The sequence below is a fragment of the Anguilla rostrata genome, unplaced genomic scaffold, assembly GCF_018555375.3.
Source record: "Anguilla rostrata isolate EN2019 unplaced genomic scaffold, ASM1855537v3 scaf1209, whole genome shotgun sequence".
Classification (NCBI taxonomy): Eukaryota; Metazoa; Chordata; class Actinopteri; order Anguilliformes; family Anguillidae; genus Anguilla; species Anguilla rostrata.
Genome location: NW_026986532.1, coordinates 1 through 17,134, shown reverse-complemented (window position 1 = coordinate 17,134; position 17,134 = coordinate 1). Strand labels below are relative to the sequence as shown.

The 17,134-nt window shown below is 39.1% G+C and overlaps 2 protein-coding genes and 1 long non-coding RNA gene across 3 annotated transcripts; all 3 read right to left on the bottom strand.

Annotated features, from left to right (window-relative positions):
* Positions 1–1,747: 1,747 nt before the first annotated feature.
* LOC135247305 (uncharacterized) lies at positions 1,748–6,992 on the bottom strand. Its single transcript, XR_010328189.1, has 2 exons — positions 6,882–6,992; positions 1,748–1,932 (listed from the first exon to the last, which is right to left on the bottom strand). It is a non-coding gene; the product is annotated as an uncharacterized LOC135247305 (long non-coding RNA).
* Positions 6,993–8,618: 1,626 nt separating this feature from the next.
* LOC135247307 (trace amine-associated receptor 13c-like) lies at positions 8,619–9,868 on the bottom strand. The gene has a single exon (XM_064320608.1). The coding sequence runs from the start codon at positions 9,866–9,868 to the stop codon at positions 8,828–8,830; it is 1,041 nt and encodes a 346-aa protein (XP_064176678.1). The 3' UTR covers positions 8,619–8,827.
* A 1,513-nt stretch (positions 9,869–11,381) lies between these two features.
* Positions 11,382–13,379, bottom strand: LOC135247306 (trace amine-associated receptor 13c-like). Its single transcript, XM_064320607.1, has one exon. It carries the CDS (start codon positions 13,299–13,301, stop codon positions 12,261–12,263), a length of 1,041 nt encoding a protein of 346 aa, XP_064176677.1. The 5' UTR covers positions 13,302–13,379; the 3' UTR covers positions 11,382–12,260.
* Positions 13,380–17,134: the final 3,755 nt, after the last annotated feature.

The following is a 17,134-nucleotide window of genomic DNA, read 5'->3' as shown; positions in this document are numbered from 1 at the left end:
TGTTATACAAGTAACGTTATGTACATACTCATTAATTGTATAACATTAGGCTAACTTACGCTGTCTTTACACTGCCGAGCCGGGTTAAAATGCTGTAGCAGACCTGGGGTAGAATTAGTGATGATCAACGTTCTTTATCCACCTTTTGCTCAGTATGAACATCTTTACAGTGCAGAGAAGAATTTGCGGGATTCGCTGTGGCTCGTGCAATTATGTATCTCATGCATCATCATTGGGAGTGATTGTTGTGTGATATTTTTAAAACAATTGCCTTGTTTCTGGTTTTGCTAGCTAAACTGTTTGAGAATCAAGCTGAGCTGGGTGTTAAATTAGCAATAAGAATAAGAAGAATGAAACAAAAACAAAGGAGATTTCATCAAAAAAAGGGGATCAAGGTTGAAGGAACATATGAGGAAGCATAATAAAATAATAACAACACTAATCCATACTGCCGTATTCTTTTATTTAGTTTTCTCCAGCTTGACATCTTTACACAGAAATCAGACCCGGCTCTGCTCCACCTATACCCCGGCTTATATATTGATGAACTTGATGGCAATGTAAATAACGGTAACGTTAAGGCCAGTTAAGATCAATGATTCGCAACGAGACGAAACGGTTTTAGAATGTTGCAGAGAAAATTGCAGCGGTGTGAACTGGTTAGTTGCAGAGCCTCTGAAGCCGTTGCCTAGGGTCTCAAAAGACCCACCTTGTCAAATCGCCAAGTGCAGTTTTAGAACGTTTACAATCAGACGTCTTGGAATTTTGCAAGTTGCATCCAGTCTCGTTGCGAATCATTGATCTGAACTGGCCTTTAGTTAGCTACTGTAAACACCTCACAGCTAGACCAATGAGGGTTTGTAGCTGGAGGGGAAGGTATCGCGTGTTCTCCCTTGGCTGGTGTGATTCAAAACCGGAGATGTTAGTTATTTTCCTCTGTTCGTAAGAACAGGGCACAATTATAATTAAGAATGCACTGGTTCCGTTGCCACGGGTTAGATATGAAGGCGCTGCTTCATATCCCGCTTAAAACTGGCCTGAAACGGATCAGTAGCATTCAGGTTACTCTCCGTTCGTAAACGGGGCTATGCTGTCATCAGAGATATATCCGATCTGTCGCCGGACTGTCAATATTCCAATGGGAGCATCAGAATATTCACAAATGCGCGGAACAACACATCAATATATCAATGACCACAGCAAGAAAGCGTAACAGTTACTAGGTTTTACCTCGTATTAAATCTGACTCCATTTTATATGATAATTTAAAATTTGGGTTTAACTATACGTGGAACTTGGGAGTGGTTACACTCGACTCTATCTTGTGCCATTATTCCTCAATATATGCTCCCGGGTTTAGCATTATTGTTAAATCTCAGTTCGGTGAAGAATCCAGAGGTAGGAGTCTGACCACCATAATACATGCCTTCCATGCCTGGCTTACATGGATAGTGCATAGACAGTTATGAGCCCAGGCGGTTAAGAATCTATCGGGCTCCTTAGGCGAATTTGGGAGAACCAGCGTACTACGCCCATGGGTCTCTTATGCCAAACAACACCAGAACCGATACCACCAATCCCTTAACAGGCAGATCGTGGTCACCTATCTAACTTGAAGACCCCACTACAGACGTTTACTGTACTAGACCCCTGATCAGTAGGTCCTAGTCAGAATTGCCCCCCTGAGTATTTAAACGGAATTTCGGCTGAAAAGAAGATAAAATGGATTAGAGTCATGAAGACCACGCAAGTTAAAAATAAGAATTTATTGAACAGGCAGGTAGGTTATTATCTTCAATTTCCAAAATCAATTATAAAGGTTAAAAACAGAAATGCAGAGTAAAAGAGTTCTTACCAGCCTGTTTAGCTACACACAGAACATCGAGTATGCGCAGTGCGGGAAGTCGATTGCGATCTTCCTGTGCTGTCTCCCTTCCTTTAAGCCAAATCCGCGTTTGGTCTAGGCGGCATTGCCATAAATTAACCTGTCCGAATCATAAATCTCAAATTTCGGCCCCCACCATTTGGGGCTGCTGTTAAAACAATCAGTGGGGAAATCGGGAAAAGGAGATGATTACCAGAGAGGACATTCCATTGTGTTAGTTTTTTCCTGAGTTGCTGAAACTATGTTTTTTCAAATTATATTTGGTATGAAACATATTTCCTTCAATGGCTTGCATTATTGTGAACATGTACATACCCAACATGCCAAGTGGATGTAATATTATTGTGCAGTTGTCATGAAAATACCCTTCTGTTTAACCATTGTACATGCAATCCATGTTATTATTACATAAGGCATAATACAATAATACAATGAACACATGTGCATGGTTTGTAAGGTTTTCCGGGATTTGTAAATAAGATATACAGATGGTTTATAGTCCAGATCCAGAAAAGAAATACAAAGTGTAATGTCAGAGGGGTCCATATGTGGGCAGTGTGGTACTGTCCCGTGTAGTGCCCCCACCAGGTGCCGGTCGCTTCACCCTTTACGACCCCAAAACACCCACACCCACAACCACAGACAAAGAGACTAGTTCCCCTTATCTTGGTTGTGTCCAGGTGGTAACATTCCAGAGAGCCAAATGGCCTGCCCATTCAGAGGAAGTCCGAGTGACTTATTGTTTTACCACAAGGCTCTCGGGTCCTTTGAAGTACACGCTGCGTCCCAGCATGCTGGCTCGTTCAAATGTCAGCCTTTTCTGGGTCCCAGTATAATTTCCCTCTTACAGCTCCCCCCTCTGGCCCAATGGGGGACACTTCAGAACGTCCTCCCAAGGGGTCATGGACACTTTCCCAAATGGTTGGTGCCGGAGGTCCAGGGTCGTAGGGCTGATGGTGGGAATAACTGGGAAGGCTGATATCAAGGGTTGTGTGGGTTGAGGTGTGTATGGTTGGAAAGGATCAGATGTTGGAGTGAAGATGGGAACTTTTGTGCCTCAGATGACCTGTTGCACTAAGTCCATTCCATCAGTCGGGGCCCGCCGTGTTCTTAAGCACAGGAAAACTCACAAGACAGCTGACAGTGACGTAGGAACTTTGTACCAGGAGGTGTCCTCTCGATTGAATCTATCGAAGCAAAGTCTTGGAGACACTGTACTTAAGGTTGACATCCACGGGGCTGTGCGGAGGTTGAACCTTAATAAACTTGGTGGGATTATGGGGAAAAAGGTTTGTGAGACATGGTATATATGAATGAGGTAGTTCGGAGTTTTCATGACAACTGCATTTTGTGGTAAATATGTTTTTTGTCCTTCTCATGGTAATATCCTTTGTAATTTTGGATAAACTGGATTTGGGAAATTAAAAAGAAAGGAGACAAAACTCAATACATTTTGTATGGATGGGTATTGAAAATGATAGTATAAAAATAAAGAACAATTATAATAAACATACAGTATAAAAATAAAGAAAAACACAAAAAGCACAATTTAAGACATATAAGACAAGTAGTGTTCGGGGGTTGTAGCATCCTGAAGTCTGTGACAGATATATTTTAAAATGAATGTGAAACTTGTCATTAACATTAACAGAAATTCCATAAATATTAAGAAAATTTCACATATTTCTAAAACATTCTTCCAGAAAGGACCTACAAATCCCCCTAACCATGAGGTGTGAAACTCTTTGCCTGTAGTTGTGCAAAGAAGAGAAAATCTAGGTATGGTTACTATCTGCATAATTTGGGGGTTAAACCACAACTGACCAAAAATAAAAAGATGAAAAACAAAAAGAAAATCAGACACTGTCTTGGGAGTGTAGGTTTACTGCTCCTTAAATATTCAACAACTGACAGAGAAGGGGGGGGGAAACAGAACAAGACAGACAGATGGGGAGAAGGGAGAAAGGAGGAGGAGGAACAGTAAATGAAAAAGAAGGAGGGAATCTAAGGAGAGAAAATGTGGAAAAGTAGAATAAAGTGAGACCAGTAAGCCAGTCCTTGCCAAAAAATGACACCCCTTTCAACATTTTAATGTTAAAAGACAAACTTGATGTAAACTTAGGAGTAAGTGCTTCTTCTCCTTATTTATTTATTTATTTATTTGAGATATGTAGTTTGGAAGACTTCTTCCTTAAATAATTTTCATTGCAGGCACAGATGATACTGGCCCTTATTAGTTGAGTTAAAGTTTGATGACATTATATTCATTTATGGCATTTGACTGGCTTATCAACGGTTTGCTAAAGATTCTAACATATATTTTGTGCTATGGTGAAATTCACACAAAAATACCATTAGATCTCTAGTATCTAACATGCCTTGGCTAATTTAATTGGCACCCAAATAAGTCTGTTAGTGAATTCTACCAGTTTCTAAATGGCGTGCACAGGCATGCGTTAATAATTAATATATTATTAGTTAATATTATTAATTAAAATCCTCTGATTTCATCCTTGTGCTGCTAAGACACACAGAATAAAAACCCAGATGAAAACAATAGGGTACACCAGAATTCACTACACTTTTTTGAAAGCGAGCTTTCTAAAGAAAGGTGAATGGTGGCACACCTATGCCTATATAACTTAATTTAGCTCTAGGCTATTGATTATTTTATTTATAATAGGCCAAAGTCTATTTTTTGGTTGGTTGTAAGCCATGTTGGAATTTTACCTTCTACACTGGCTTATCTCAACTGTTTCATAAATCCTAACCTATTTATTTAATTAATAGTACACCACTGTTTACTGAGACAGATAACACAGGCCAAGGACCTTGGTTCCAGCTCGAAATGCAGAAGTTCTGTGTCCTGATACCTTTTCACCAGTCTCAGAGGTCTTTAGACATGAGTCCCACATGTGGCAAATTCCAGACGGTCGCCACCCTTGTTGTAGCCTGCGGCTACACTTTCAGAGGGATGGAGACTTGCATTTGCCGTGGCACTCAGCGGTCCTGTGACATTACATCGGGCACGGTACTCAGAGGTTCAGTGACTACACTGGTACCGGCCTCGATCTCTGAGACTTAAAGTATGGTTTTCTCCGGACAGATACGAACAGTTTCAAAACTTGGTGCAGCTGCAGTCTGCACTGTCAGAGGTCTTGAGACGTGTGTACTGCCGCAGGGCCATACCTGGGTTTAAGGATCAGCACAGACTCTGCTTTCAGGGCTGGAACTTTGAAGCCGAGGTTATGCACCTGATTCAGCATTCAGCAGTGTTTTAATATTATTTAATTTAATTATAATAAGAAGCTTGCCACTTTTCCTGGGTTAGCCCCCTAGCAAAGTTCAAACTTCTTCGCGTGTGCATTCTGTGATTGCACACGCTTACTGGCAGCTATAAACTTTCTCCCTGTTCACCTTCAAAATGCACTGGCTTTTCACCAGCGCCTCATTATTCCTGAGTTTGAGCAAAGTTTTCTGCGCCTCTGCGCAGAAACAGTAGTAAGCCTTGCACCAAAACTCCCTTCCTTTCTACAAACGTTTACATTTTCTTACACATACGCAACCATCTACTGCTATAGGCTAGTTTGTTCTAGAACGCATTCCGCCGTATTATCACAACACATTTCATAAAAACATGCCAGCCTAAGCTTCTCTCTTTCCCTGTTTATGCATTCCCCCGAAGGGTAGTAATATGGAAAAAGCCTGGTTTCTACGGTCCCAGGCCTGTCTGGGATATGTCGATCCCCTGCACAGTGGCTAAAAACTCTCCCTAGCACAGGCTAATATATGAGAATTGTGTCACTCACCACACCAAGGATCAGGAAACCCAGAGAAGAAAATGCGAGATACCCACAGTGAAGGGTATCACGCCGGGATGAAAAACACCAGCAGACATTTCAGGGAACACTCCAGATACTCCATATCACGTCGGGGTCACCACTTGTAAACACCTCACAGCTAGACCAATGAGGGTTTGTAGCTGGAGGGGAAGGTATCGCGTGTTCTCCCTTGGCTGGTGTGATTCAAACCAGAGATGTTAGTTATTTTTCCTCTGTTCGTAAGAACAGGGCACAATTATAATTAAGAATGCACTGGTTCCGTTGCCACGGGTTAGATATGAAGGCGCTGCTTCATATCCCGCTTAAAACTGGCCTAAAACGGATCAGTAGCATTCAGGTTACTCTCCGTTCGTAAACGGGGCTATGCTGTCATCAGAGATATATCCGATCTGTCGCCGGACTGTCAATATTCCAATGGGAGCATCAGAATATTCACAAATGCGCGGAACAACACATCAAATATATCAATGACCACAGCAAGAAAGCGTAACAGTTACTAGGTTTTACCCTCGTATTAAATCTGACTCCATTTTATATGATAATTTAAAATTTGGGTTTAACTATACGTGGAACTTGGGAGTGGTTACACTCGACTCTATCTTGTGCCATTATTCCTCAATATATGCTCCCGGGTTTAGCATTATTGTTAAATCTCAGTTCGGTGAAGAATCCAGAGGTTAGGAGTCTGACCACCATAATACATGCCTTCCATGCCTGGCTTACATGGATAGTGCATAGACAGTTATGAGCCCAGGGCGGTTAAGAATCTATCGGGCTCCTTAAGGCGAATTTGGGGAGAACCAGCGTACTACGCCCATGGGTCCTCTTATGCCAAACAACACCAGAACCGATCCCACCAATCCCTTAACAGGCAGATCGTGGTCACCTATCTAACTTGAAGACCCCACTACAGACGTTTACTGTACTAGACCCCTGATCAGTAGGTCCTAGTCAGAATTGCCCCCCTGAGTATTTAAACGGAATTTCGGCTGAAAAGAAGATAAAATGGATTAGAGTCATGAAGACCACGCAAGTTAAAAATAAGAATTTATTGAACAGGCAGGTAGGTTATTATCTTCAATTTCCAAAATCAATTATAAAGGTTAAAAACAGAAATGCAGAGTAAAAGAGTTCTTACCAGCCTGTTTAGCTACACACAGAACATCAAGTATGCGCAGTGCGGGAAGTCGATTGCGATCTTCCTTGTGAATCTACACACACCACACAGATTATGTGTAACGTGGGGAAGTCGGTTACGATCTTCCTCGATTGCTTTGTCTCCCTTCCTTTTAAGCCAAATCCCGCGTTTGGTCTAGGCGGCATTGCCATAAATTAACCTGTCCGAATCATAAATCTCTAATTTCGGCCCCCACCATTTGGGGCTGCTGTTAAAACAATCAGTGGGGAAATCGGGAAAAGGAGATGATTACCAGAGAGGACATTCCATTGTGTTAGGTTTTTCCTGAGTTGCTGAAACTATGTTTTTTCAAATTCTATCTGGTATGAAACATATTTCATTCAATGGCTTGAACCATGGAGAAAATGTACATACCAAACATGCCAAGTGGATGTAATATTATGATGCAGTTGTCATGAAAATACCCTTTTGTTTAACCATTGTACATGCAATCCATGTTATTATTACATAATGCATAATACAATAATACAATGAAAACATGTGCATGGTTTGTAAGGTTTTCCGGGATTTGTAAATAAGATATACAGATGGTTTATAGTCCAGATCCAGAAAAGAAATACAAAGTGTAATGTCAGAGGGGTCCATATGTGGGCAGTGTGGTACTGTCCCGTGTAGTGCCCCCACCAGGTGCCGGTTGCTTCACCCTTTACGACCCCAAAACACCCACACCCACAACCACAGACAAAGAGACTAGTTCCCCTTATCTTGGTTGTGTCCAGGTGGTAACATTCCAGAGAGCCAAATGGCCTGCCCATTCAGAGGAAGTCCGAGTGACTTATTGTTTTACCACAAGGCTCTCGGGTCCTTTGAAGTACACGCTGCGTCCCAGCATGCTGGCTCGTTCAAATGTCAGCCTTTTCTGGGTCCCAGTATAATTTCCCTCTTACAGGTAGCTAGCATTAGCTGTGCAAATAGCTATGTAATTTAGTAACGTTACATTGTCATCAAATGTAATACGAAACTACATTAACAAATAATACGACCTCTCATGTTACACAAAAACTTATTAGGGTTCCATAACCCCCCCAACTTTAACGCTAGCAGACACCGGAAAAAACAGTACGCCGCTCACACACAAGTGAGCTGAAGAGCAAGCCTGTTGCGTTAGCTCCGCCTACCCTCTCTGGCAGACCAACCACTGATGGGTGATGGAAAACGCGTCACTATCTATGCGCCGCTTGTGATTTTTTTCCCGGGAATGTCGCCACAGACACCCAGTTCTTTAATCATAAATTATAATAATAATAATATAAATGAATATAATAACAGGCTCAATCACCATTGTGTTACCTAATTCAGCGATAGATAGTGACTTAACAAACATTTATTTTAATGAAAATCTTTGAGATTATTACTTTAAACTGCCTAGAATCCCTCATTATTTTAAACAGTTTTTGATAATAATTTCAGTTAGCTGGGGAGATAGTGGTTGTGGAGACTACACTATCAAATAAAATTACAGTAGTTAAGCTACTGAACCTGTAGTTAGAAGGCTGAAAGTTCAGGTTACAGTATATGAAGAATAAGCATAGTGTCCAGCTGCAATCTTGACATTAAGTGAGGCAAGCCAGCAATTTTGGATTACTGATTATATTAAGTAAAATAAAAATTATCTTTTATTCCAAAACTATAATACTATACTGTCAGGTGTGTTATATGTATATACTGTATGTATCTATGTATTTATTACTGTACGTATCTATGTATTTATGTGAGGCCTGCAAAGCAAAGCTGTGAAAACAAATTTCCCCCTGAGGGACAAATAAGTATTGTATTGTATTGTATAACAGATGAATAGGGCTAGATTAAGAATCATGTGAACAAGGCACAAATATTGCCTGGCTCAAAGATTGGAACAAAGATTCACTCTTAAAAAATGCAAGACATGAAGCCATTTTATAATTATCTTTCAATAAATAGATTCATATTTGAAGAACTTGGATTTAATATTTTCAAAGAGACAATAAGTTTAAATGTTTTTTGAAACCAAGGATAAAATAAGCTGTAGATTATAGGATTTAACGTTGAATTAAAGTAACCTAGCCAGAAAAGCACTTCCACTATGATAAAAGGAGTGCTCAAGTTAGTGTACAGATCAATTATCATGTTCACAAAGAAAGGCATCCAGCAAAGAATGAAGACCCCCATAACAATTCCCAGGGTTTTTGCTGCTTTGCGCTCAGAACTTCGAGACAGTTTGTTCTTATTCTCCTCATTCAAATGCTTTCGATGATTCATGTCTCCAATCTTTCTGACATGCTCCCTGGCCACAAAAAATATTTTGGCATAAAGACCCATCATTATACAGCAAGGCAGAAAAAATGCAATTAAGGTATCCAGGACCCCCCACAACGAATTGAACAGCAGAATACAACTACCAAAACAATATATCGATGCAATGTGTTCTTCCAGCCCTTTTACATTAGCCTTCGAATAAAGAAGACCATAAGAGTATACACCTGCAATTACCCAACTCAGAGCACTCATGAGCCATGCAATGGGGATGGTTATTCTTGTGGAATAATGCAGTGGATTGCACACGGCCTGATAGCGGTCTATGGCAATGAAAATCAGATGAAAAAGGGATGCACAGGTGAGAAACAGGTCAAAACTGGAGTGCAGTAAACAAAAGGCATCTCCAAAGTACCAGCAGCCGTCAACAGATCTTATCATGCTGAAGGGTATCACAACAATTCCAAGTAGCAGGTCTGCTGCTGCCAAAGACATCACCAGTATGTTTGTTGGTGTATGGAGCTGTTTAAAGTGTGCAATGGAAATAATGACAACCAAGTTCCCAAGAATTGTGAAAATCATTCCTGCCACCAAGAAAATATACGAGATAAACTGAGCCGCCCAAGTCTGATTGATTTTAATGCAGGACCCATTAACTGATGGATAACAGAATTGTGATGCATTGAGTTCCTGATGTTTCAAAATATCCATTGTTTTCTGTAACCCAGCTCACGTCATCTCTTCAAACCGTTGAAGTCAAAGTCAATCAATTCATAACATAGAACAAATATAAAGGAAAAATCTTGCTGTTCAGTTGTAAATTGCCTATACAGCTTCCTTTGAATGAGAGAGCACCAAATGTATTCCTTCCATGAGAATGACTTCATTTATAAGGGAATGTCTCCTGTGAGATCACTCGGCTTCCATAACAACAGGTCACACAAAGTGTAAATAATTGATACAAATAAAGGCTTACTGAGGTAAATGTTGTTGTCTTGCATAGTTTGTCAAAATACAATACAGCATATGTATTCCAAACATACTGATTCATACTAAAAAAAAAAAAAAATGGATGCAGTCTATTATTGCAAGGTCTTGAACTGGCAAATGATTTTGCAGCAATAGTAACAGCATATGGCCAGGGCTTGGCTAATTCTAAGGTGAAAAATGGATATTGGGTGGGAGTGCATGATACATGTAAAATAAAAAACATACAGACATCCATAATCTTTCAGCTGAATGGTAAACAAAGAAAGGCATGAAATAAAGATGCACACTCAACTAGAGTTTTTGTGATTCACTTAACGGTTTTTCAAAATGAGGGGGCACATTGATTTAGCCCGATTCCAGATTTTTGGTTTGCAGAATATTGTCAGATATGTAGTTTTTAGATCATCACCTTTAAGAAAAAGACAATATAATTTGATCTGAAAAACCTGCTCATAGTCCAGGCAGTGTTGCTTGTGATTAAGTAGCTTGTTCTGTTTTAACCATAGTAATGCTCTGTATCTCTGCTCTCCTCTCTACAAACATCAAAGGAAACATCTGTGGGGCAATTAGACTCACACAGACGGTCTTGCACATGTTTACAAAACCAAGGGTATCCTGCAGTTTCTTCTTCTTTGAAACTTTTACTACTTCATTACCTTCTGGACATCAGCATTGCCAGAGAATTCCTTTCAAAGACCATGTTCCTTTTGATTTTAAGTTGAATGCAGTCTGTAACATTTAATTGAAATCACTGATTGAAAACCTTAATGTCCATATAAATGGTTACATGGAAAATATTTTGCCTGAAGGTGAGATTACAACTAACTGGATTTAACAAATATTTGGTTACAAATATCACTTCTGTTGTTAGAAAAAGAAGTAAACTTCTAGATGTTTTAGAGGTACTCAACAGCTCATGTTTTTTCATAAATAATAATTAATTGATAATTAATTATTAAACTGCTGACAATAGCCATGTTTTTCATCCCTAAAAGTTAAATGTCAGGACAAAGTTACTGAAATTCAGAGCCGATTAATCACAGGAAACATTGTCAAATTAACAATGATCAATGAGCGCTCAAAGATCACAGACTTTTTTGAAGTCTTTTTTTTAATTATTTCAAATGCAATCAAAATGAGTTGCTGTTATGGTTTTCAGAATGTTGCGCTCCTTGTAATACTTCTTAACAAAGACAACAGATATGTGGAAGAGCATGGTTTAAACAGGAGACTATTTATTAAAGAAAGTGCTTTAATTTTTACATGGTGAAAGCAAAATGTATAAAAATATCTTAAATAAAAGCAGAGAATGTGCACTTTAACCATATGTGAAATGTCTGATAAGAAAAAAAATCAAGAATTGTGAAGTACAGACCTAAATTTTTTTTTTAAAAGTGTCTTATTATTATTATGGAGCTCACCACATAATATATGCATACTGTATACACAAAGACACAGTGGAAAGTAAAATACAAAAATTTGAGTATGAAAACTAGGAACATAGTTGATTCATTTTTATCGACAATGGAATCTTTCATTCAGTGAAAGCAATGTCATGCATTGAACAAGTGAAACTTGAACTTGGGTTGATTCAGTTATGAAAGAATTATCGAAACTATCCAAAAATATGAGTTTATTCTATTAACACGTGTTAACTTTTAAAATACTGTAATTACTTATTTCTAATAAATACCAGTTTTCAGTGTAATATATTACTTAAACTGCATATAATCCTCCATTATTTTAAACAGCTTTTGTTTTCGTAAGTTGGCGAGATAGTGGTTGAGGAGACTACACTATCGAATAAAATGACAGCTTTTACGCTACTGAACCTGTAGTTAGAAAGCTGAAAGTTCAGGTTCTGTGGTAACTAACAGTATATGAACAATAAGCATAGTGTCCAGCAGCTATCTTGACATTAAACGAGGAAAGCCAGTCATTTTGGATTACTGATTATATTAAGTAAAATAAATATTCTCTTATATTCCAATACTATAACAGAAGAATAGAGCTAGATTAAGAATCATGTGAACAATGCACAAATATTGCCTGACTCAAAGATTGGAACAAAGATTCACTCTTAAAAAATGCAAGACATGAAGCCATTTTATAATTATCTTTCAATAAATAGATTCATATTTGAAGAACTTGGAGTTAATATTTTCAAAGAGACAATGAGTTTTAATGCTTTTTGAAACCAAGGATAAAATAAACTGTAGATTATAGGATTTAAAGTAGAATTAAAGTAACCTAGCCAGACAAGCACGTCAAAGATGATTACAGGAGTGCTAAAGTTAGTGTACGGATCAATTATCATGTTCACAAAGAAAGGCATCCAGCAAAGAATGAAGACCCCCATAACAATTCCCAGGGTTTTTGCTGCTTTGCGCTCAGAACTTCGAGACAGTTTGTTCTTATTCTCCTCATTCAATTGCTTTTGATGATTCATGTCTCCAATCTTTCTGACATGCTCCCTGGCCACAAAAAATATTTTGACATAAAAACCCATCATAATAGAGCAAGGCAGAAAAAATGCAATTAAGGTATCCAGGACCCCCCACAAAGAATTGAATAGCAGAATGCAACTACCCAAACAATAAATCGATGCAATATGTGCTTCCAGCCCTTTTACATTAGCCTTCGAATAAAGAAGACCATAGGAGTATACACCTGCAATTACCCAACTCAGAGCACTCATGAGCCATGCAATTGGGATGGTTATTCTTGTGGAATAATGCAGTGGATTGCACACTGCCTGATAGCGGTCTATGGCAATGAAAATCAGATGAAAAAGGGATGCACAGGTGAGGAACATGTCAAAACTGGAGTGCAGTAAACAGAAGGCATCTCCAAAGTACCAGCAGCCCTCAACAGATCTTATCATGCTGAAGGGCATCACAACCATTCCAAGTAGCAGGTCTGCTACTGCCAAAGACATCACCAGTATGTTTGTTGGTGTATGGAGCTGTTTAAAGTGTGCAATGGAGATGATGACAACCAAGTTCCCAAGAATTGTGAAAATCATTCCTGCCACAAAGAAAATATACAAGATAAACTGAGCCGCCCAAGTCTGACTGATTTTAATGCAGGATCCATTAACTGATGGAAAACAGAATTGTGGTGCATTGAGGTCCTGATGTTTCAAAATATCCATTGTTTTCTTTAACCCAGCTCACGTCATCACATCAAACCCTTGAAGTCAAAGTCAATCAATTGATAATATAGAACAAGCATAAAAGAAAAATCTTGTTGTAAACTGCCTATACAGCTTCTTTTGCATGAGAGAGCACGAAATGTATTCCTTGTATGAGAATGACTTTTTATAAGGGAATATCCCCTGTGAGATCATTAGGCTTCCTTAACAACAGGTCACAAGTGTAAGTAATTGATACAAATAAAGCTTACTTTATAGGTAAATGAGGTAAATGGCTTTGAAAGATCAGTTGTTTTGCATAGTTTGCCAAAAGATAATAAAGTGTGTATATTCCAAACATACTGATTCATACTAAATAAAAAACACAAAATTAATCCATCCATCATCTATACCCGCTTATCCTGAACAGGATCACGTGGGGTGCTGGAGCCTATCCCAGCGTGCATTGGGCAAGAGGCAGGAATACACCCTGGAAAGGCCACCAATCTATCACAGGGCACACAAACCATTCACTCACACACTCATACCTATGGGCAATTTAAGGTCTCCAATTGGCCTACCTGCATGTCTTTGGACTGTGGGAGGAAGCCGGAGTACCAGGAGGAAACCCACGCGGACAACATGCAAACTCCGCACAGAAAGGCCCCAAGCCGAGATTCGAACTCATGATCTTCTTGCAGTGAGGCGTCAGTGTTACACACTGCACCACCATGCCGCCCCACAAAATTAATGCAGTCTATTATTACAAGCTCTTGAATTGACAAATTATGTTGCACCAATAGGAAGAACCTATGGCCACGGCTGGGCTAAATCTAAGGTGAAAAGTTGATACCGGGTGGGTGCAGGCGATACATGTAAAATAAAAAGAATAGAAACATAATTTTTCAGCTGAATGGGAAACAAAGAAATGCATGAAATAAAGATGCACGTTCAACTAGAGTTTTTGTGATTCACATAACGGTTTTTCAAAACGAGGGGGCACATTGATGTGGCCAAATTCCAGATTTCAGGTTTTCAGAATATTGCCGGATATCTAGTCTTTAGATCGTTTAAGAAACAGGCAATATAAATTGATATGACAGCCTTGCTCATAGTCCAGGCAGTGTTGCTTATGATTAAGTAGCTTGTTCTGTTTTATCCATAGTAATGCTCTGTATCCCTGCTATCCTCTCTACAAACATCAAAGGAAACATTTGTGGGGCAATTAGAGTCACACAGAGGGTCTTGCAAATGTTTACAAAACCTGAGGTATCCCGGAGTTTCTTCTTCTTTGAAAGTTTTATTGCTTCATTACCTTCTGCATAACCATATATCAGCATAACCAGATAATGCCTTTCAAAGACCAAGATCTTTTTTTATTTTAAGTTGAATGCAATCTGTATTATTCAATTGAAATCACTGATTTAAAATCTTAATGTCTATATGGATTGTTGACGACTAACTGGATTTAACAAATATTTGTCTTCAAATATCACTGTGTTGGATTACCACCTAACATACTCGTGTTTGGATGCTTTATAAAGGCTAAAACCATGAATAAGTGGATAATATCATCCACATATAGTGCTCAGCCCTGCTTCCAACAAAATAGGGCAACTTTAATGTGTGAATGTGTCAACTTTCAGATTTGTGACAGTCCTTATCTGACCCTGCTCCCACCCTTCCACACCTCAGGAGCCATAGAAGCAAAGAAATCCCATTGTGTGCAGTGTCAAAAATCTAAATTTTGTTCTCGTTTCTTGTAATGCTTCAAAGATGAGAAAGCATAGAGGTGTATGTCATTATGACGTGTATTCCTCCCAAATTTGCACCTTTAGCTGCCGATATCTCTGTACAGAGATTGCTTTAGCCAGTCATTAAGTGAGGCTTAATTAATTACACCTTTATCTGTTAAATGAGGTTTATGTTGTTTTGCAGTATAATTCCTCTTCTAGGAAAGAATTATGAAATAAATTATGCTTGTATTTATCCCTTCTGCACATTGTGAGAAAGCAAGGGCACAAAAACACATAAAATAGTATAAAGAAGTGTGGCTCAAAGATAAATATGTGCCTCATTAATTCCCCTCCAGTGAGGACATTTGCAGGAGAGCAAATGATTGCATCATTTAATGGGACTGCATGTACTGACACCTTTGATTACCAGGATGCCACTGAGAGTCAAATCATCATTAAAAGGCTAACCTCACAGAGAGGTGCTAACAGAGTCCCTTGGTTCCTTCGTTTATGCAAGAAACAGACCAACAAAACAGCAGCTTTATGTTGGATGTATGTGGTGCGGTCTCAGCAGATTCATCTAAATAGGCTCAACTGACGTAATCATGTGCGCTGGTATTGGAAAACATGGTGTTGTTTTCCATTGAGAGGCCCACCTTTTGCACAGGGCCACCAGCTGGGATAAATCGGTTTTAGCAGGTCATAAGCATATATTTCCTATCTCTCCTCACATATTTTTACGGTATAACATCAGAACATCCTAAAATACATGTGCATTAACCCAAACATGCAATTTTACGGATGCCACGTTTGTCTTGTTTTACCAGCGCTAATCACCTATGTAAATATATTTTTTTTAAATGCTGGTTGTCTTGTTAGCGTCTATAAAAGCACTGCTAATCCATAGTAAATATGGCTCCAAGTGTCTGGAAGCTCAGCGTTCAAAGCCGTCCCATACCAGACAGACCATTCAAGACTAGCCATGTTAGTTCATTTTGGATAGGCAGATAGGGGCCAGAGTTGCTAATCTGTCTGCAGTTATCATTCCCAGTACCCATCCCCCACCTCCTTATCCTTTTGTTTTTCATGTTACTGGCTGACCTAGACCGGGTCATAACAGCTAGTAGCATTTTGTTTTTGGTACCAAACATTTCCTTTATGCAATTTACACTATTTTACATTAAAACCATTTTCAAACAAATTATGCAGCCTTTGTAGTTACTACTAGTGTGTTGAATGACATGCCACAAATAAGCAAATAAGTTTAGGTTCATGGAAACAGCTCTCGCTAGATGTGAATTAATGAGTGAATCAATTAATAAAAGACAACCCATAAAATAGTGAAGCCATTGACTACAATTTTTCTATACCCCCCCCCCCCCAATCCAGATTTCACCCTTTTTGTGTATGAAATGATGGTTAGCTTGCATTTTGCATGGCCTCTATTTCTACTGCACTGGGTTCAGTCTGTGGACAGCATCTCTGACTACCTGTATGCCTTCACACTACGGTTTCTTAATTACTGTAGATGGTTAGCTCATCACCCAGAGGTTCAATTACTAAATGACACCATCTCCCTTGACAACCACCCAAAAGGAAAGACATGGAGGGCAACAGACCATTACATCACTTAGCACAAAAGTCTTTACTGACACCTTTAATTGTATGTAACCCAGTAAGGGTTGAGTTGTCATTAAGACGAACATCAAGGGGCAGTTAGGGTCTTCGTTTCTCAGATCTGTCTCAGCAGATTAAGGGATCCTGATTACGTGATCAGATGAGGTTTGGAAGACAAAGAGTGTGAATTTGGTCAACGAAGAAGAGAAAGTATAGGAATCACAAAGCATATAGGAAATTGCATGTAATAGTCTTCCAGCAAGCGTTCTGCATATTAGTGCTGACCATTCCTGCCTAAGATATTAATGCCCAGAACACGTAGTATAGTTTAGCAATCATACCTCACGCCACTGCAGAAACTTTTCAGCCATGACCCAAAGACATCAAACCATGCTTTTCATGACCTGAACACATGTCATTTTCATTAATAATAATTCATTGATAATTAATTATTAAACTGCTGACAATAGCCATGTTTTTCATACCTAAAAGCAAAAGTAA

Coding starts and splice junctions, on each gene's coding strand:
- LOC135247307 (XM_064320608.1), bottom strand. CDS start 9,868: ATGGATATTTTGAAACATCAGGAACTCAATGCATCACAATTCTGTTAT.
- LOC135247306 (XM_064320607.1), bottom strand. CDS start 13,301: ATGGATATTTTGAAACATCAGGACCTCAATGCACCACAATTCTGTTTT.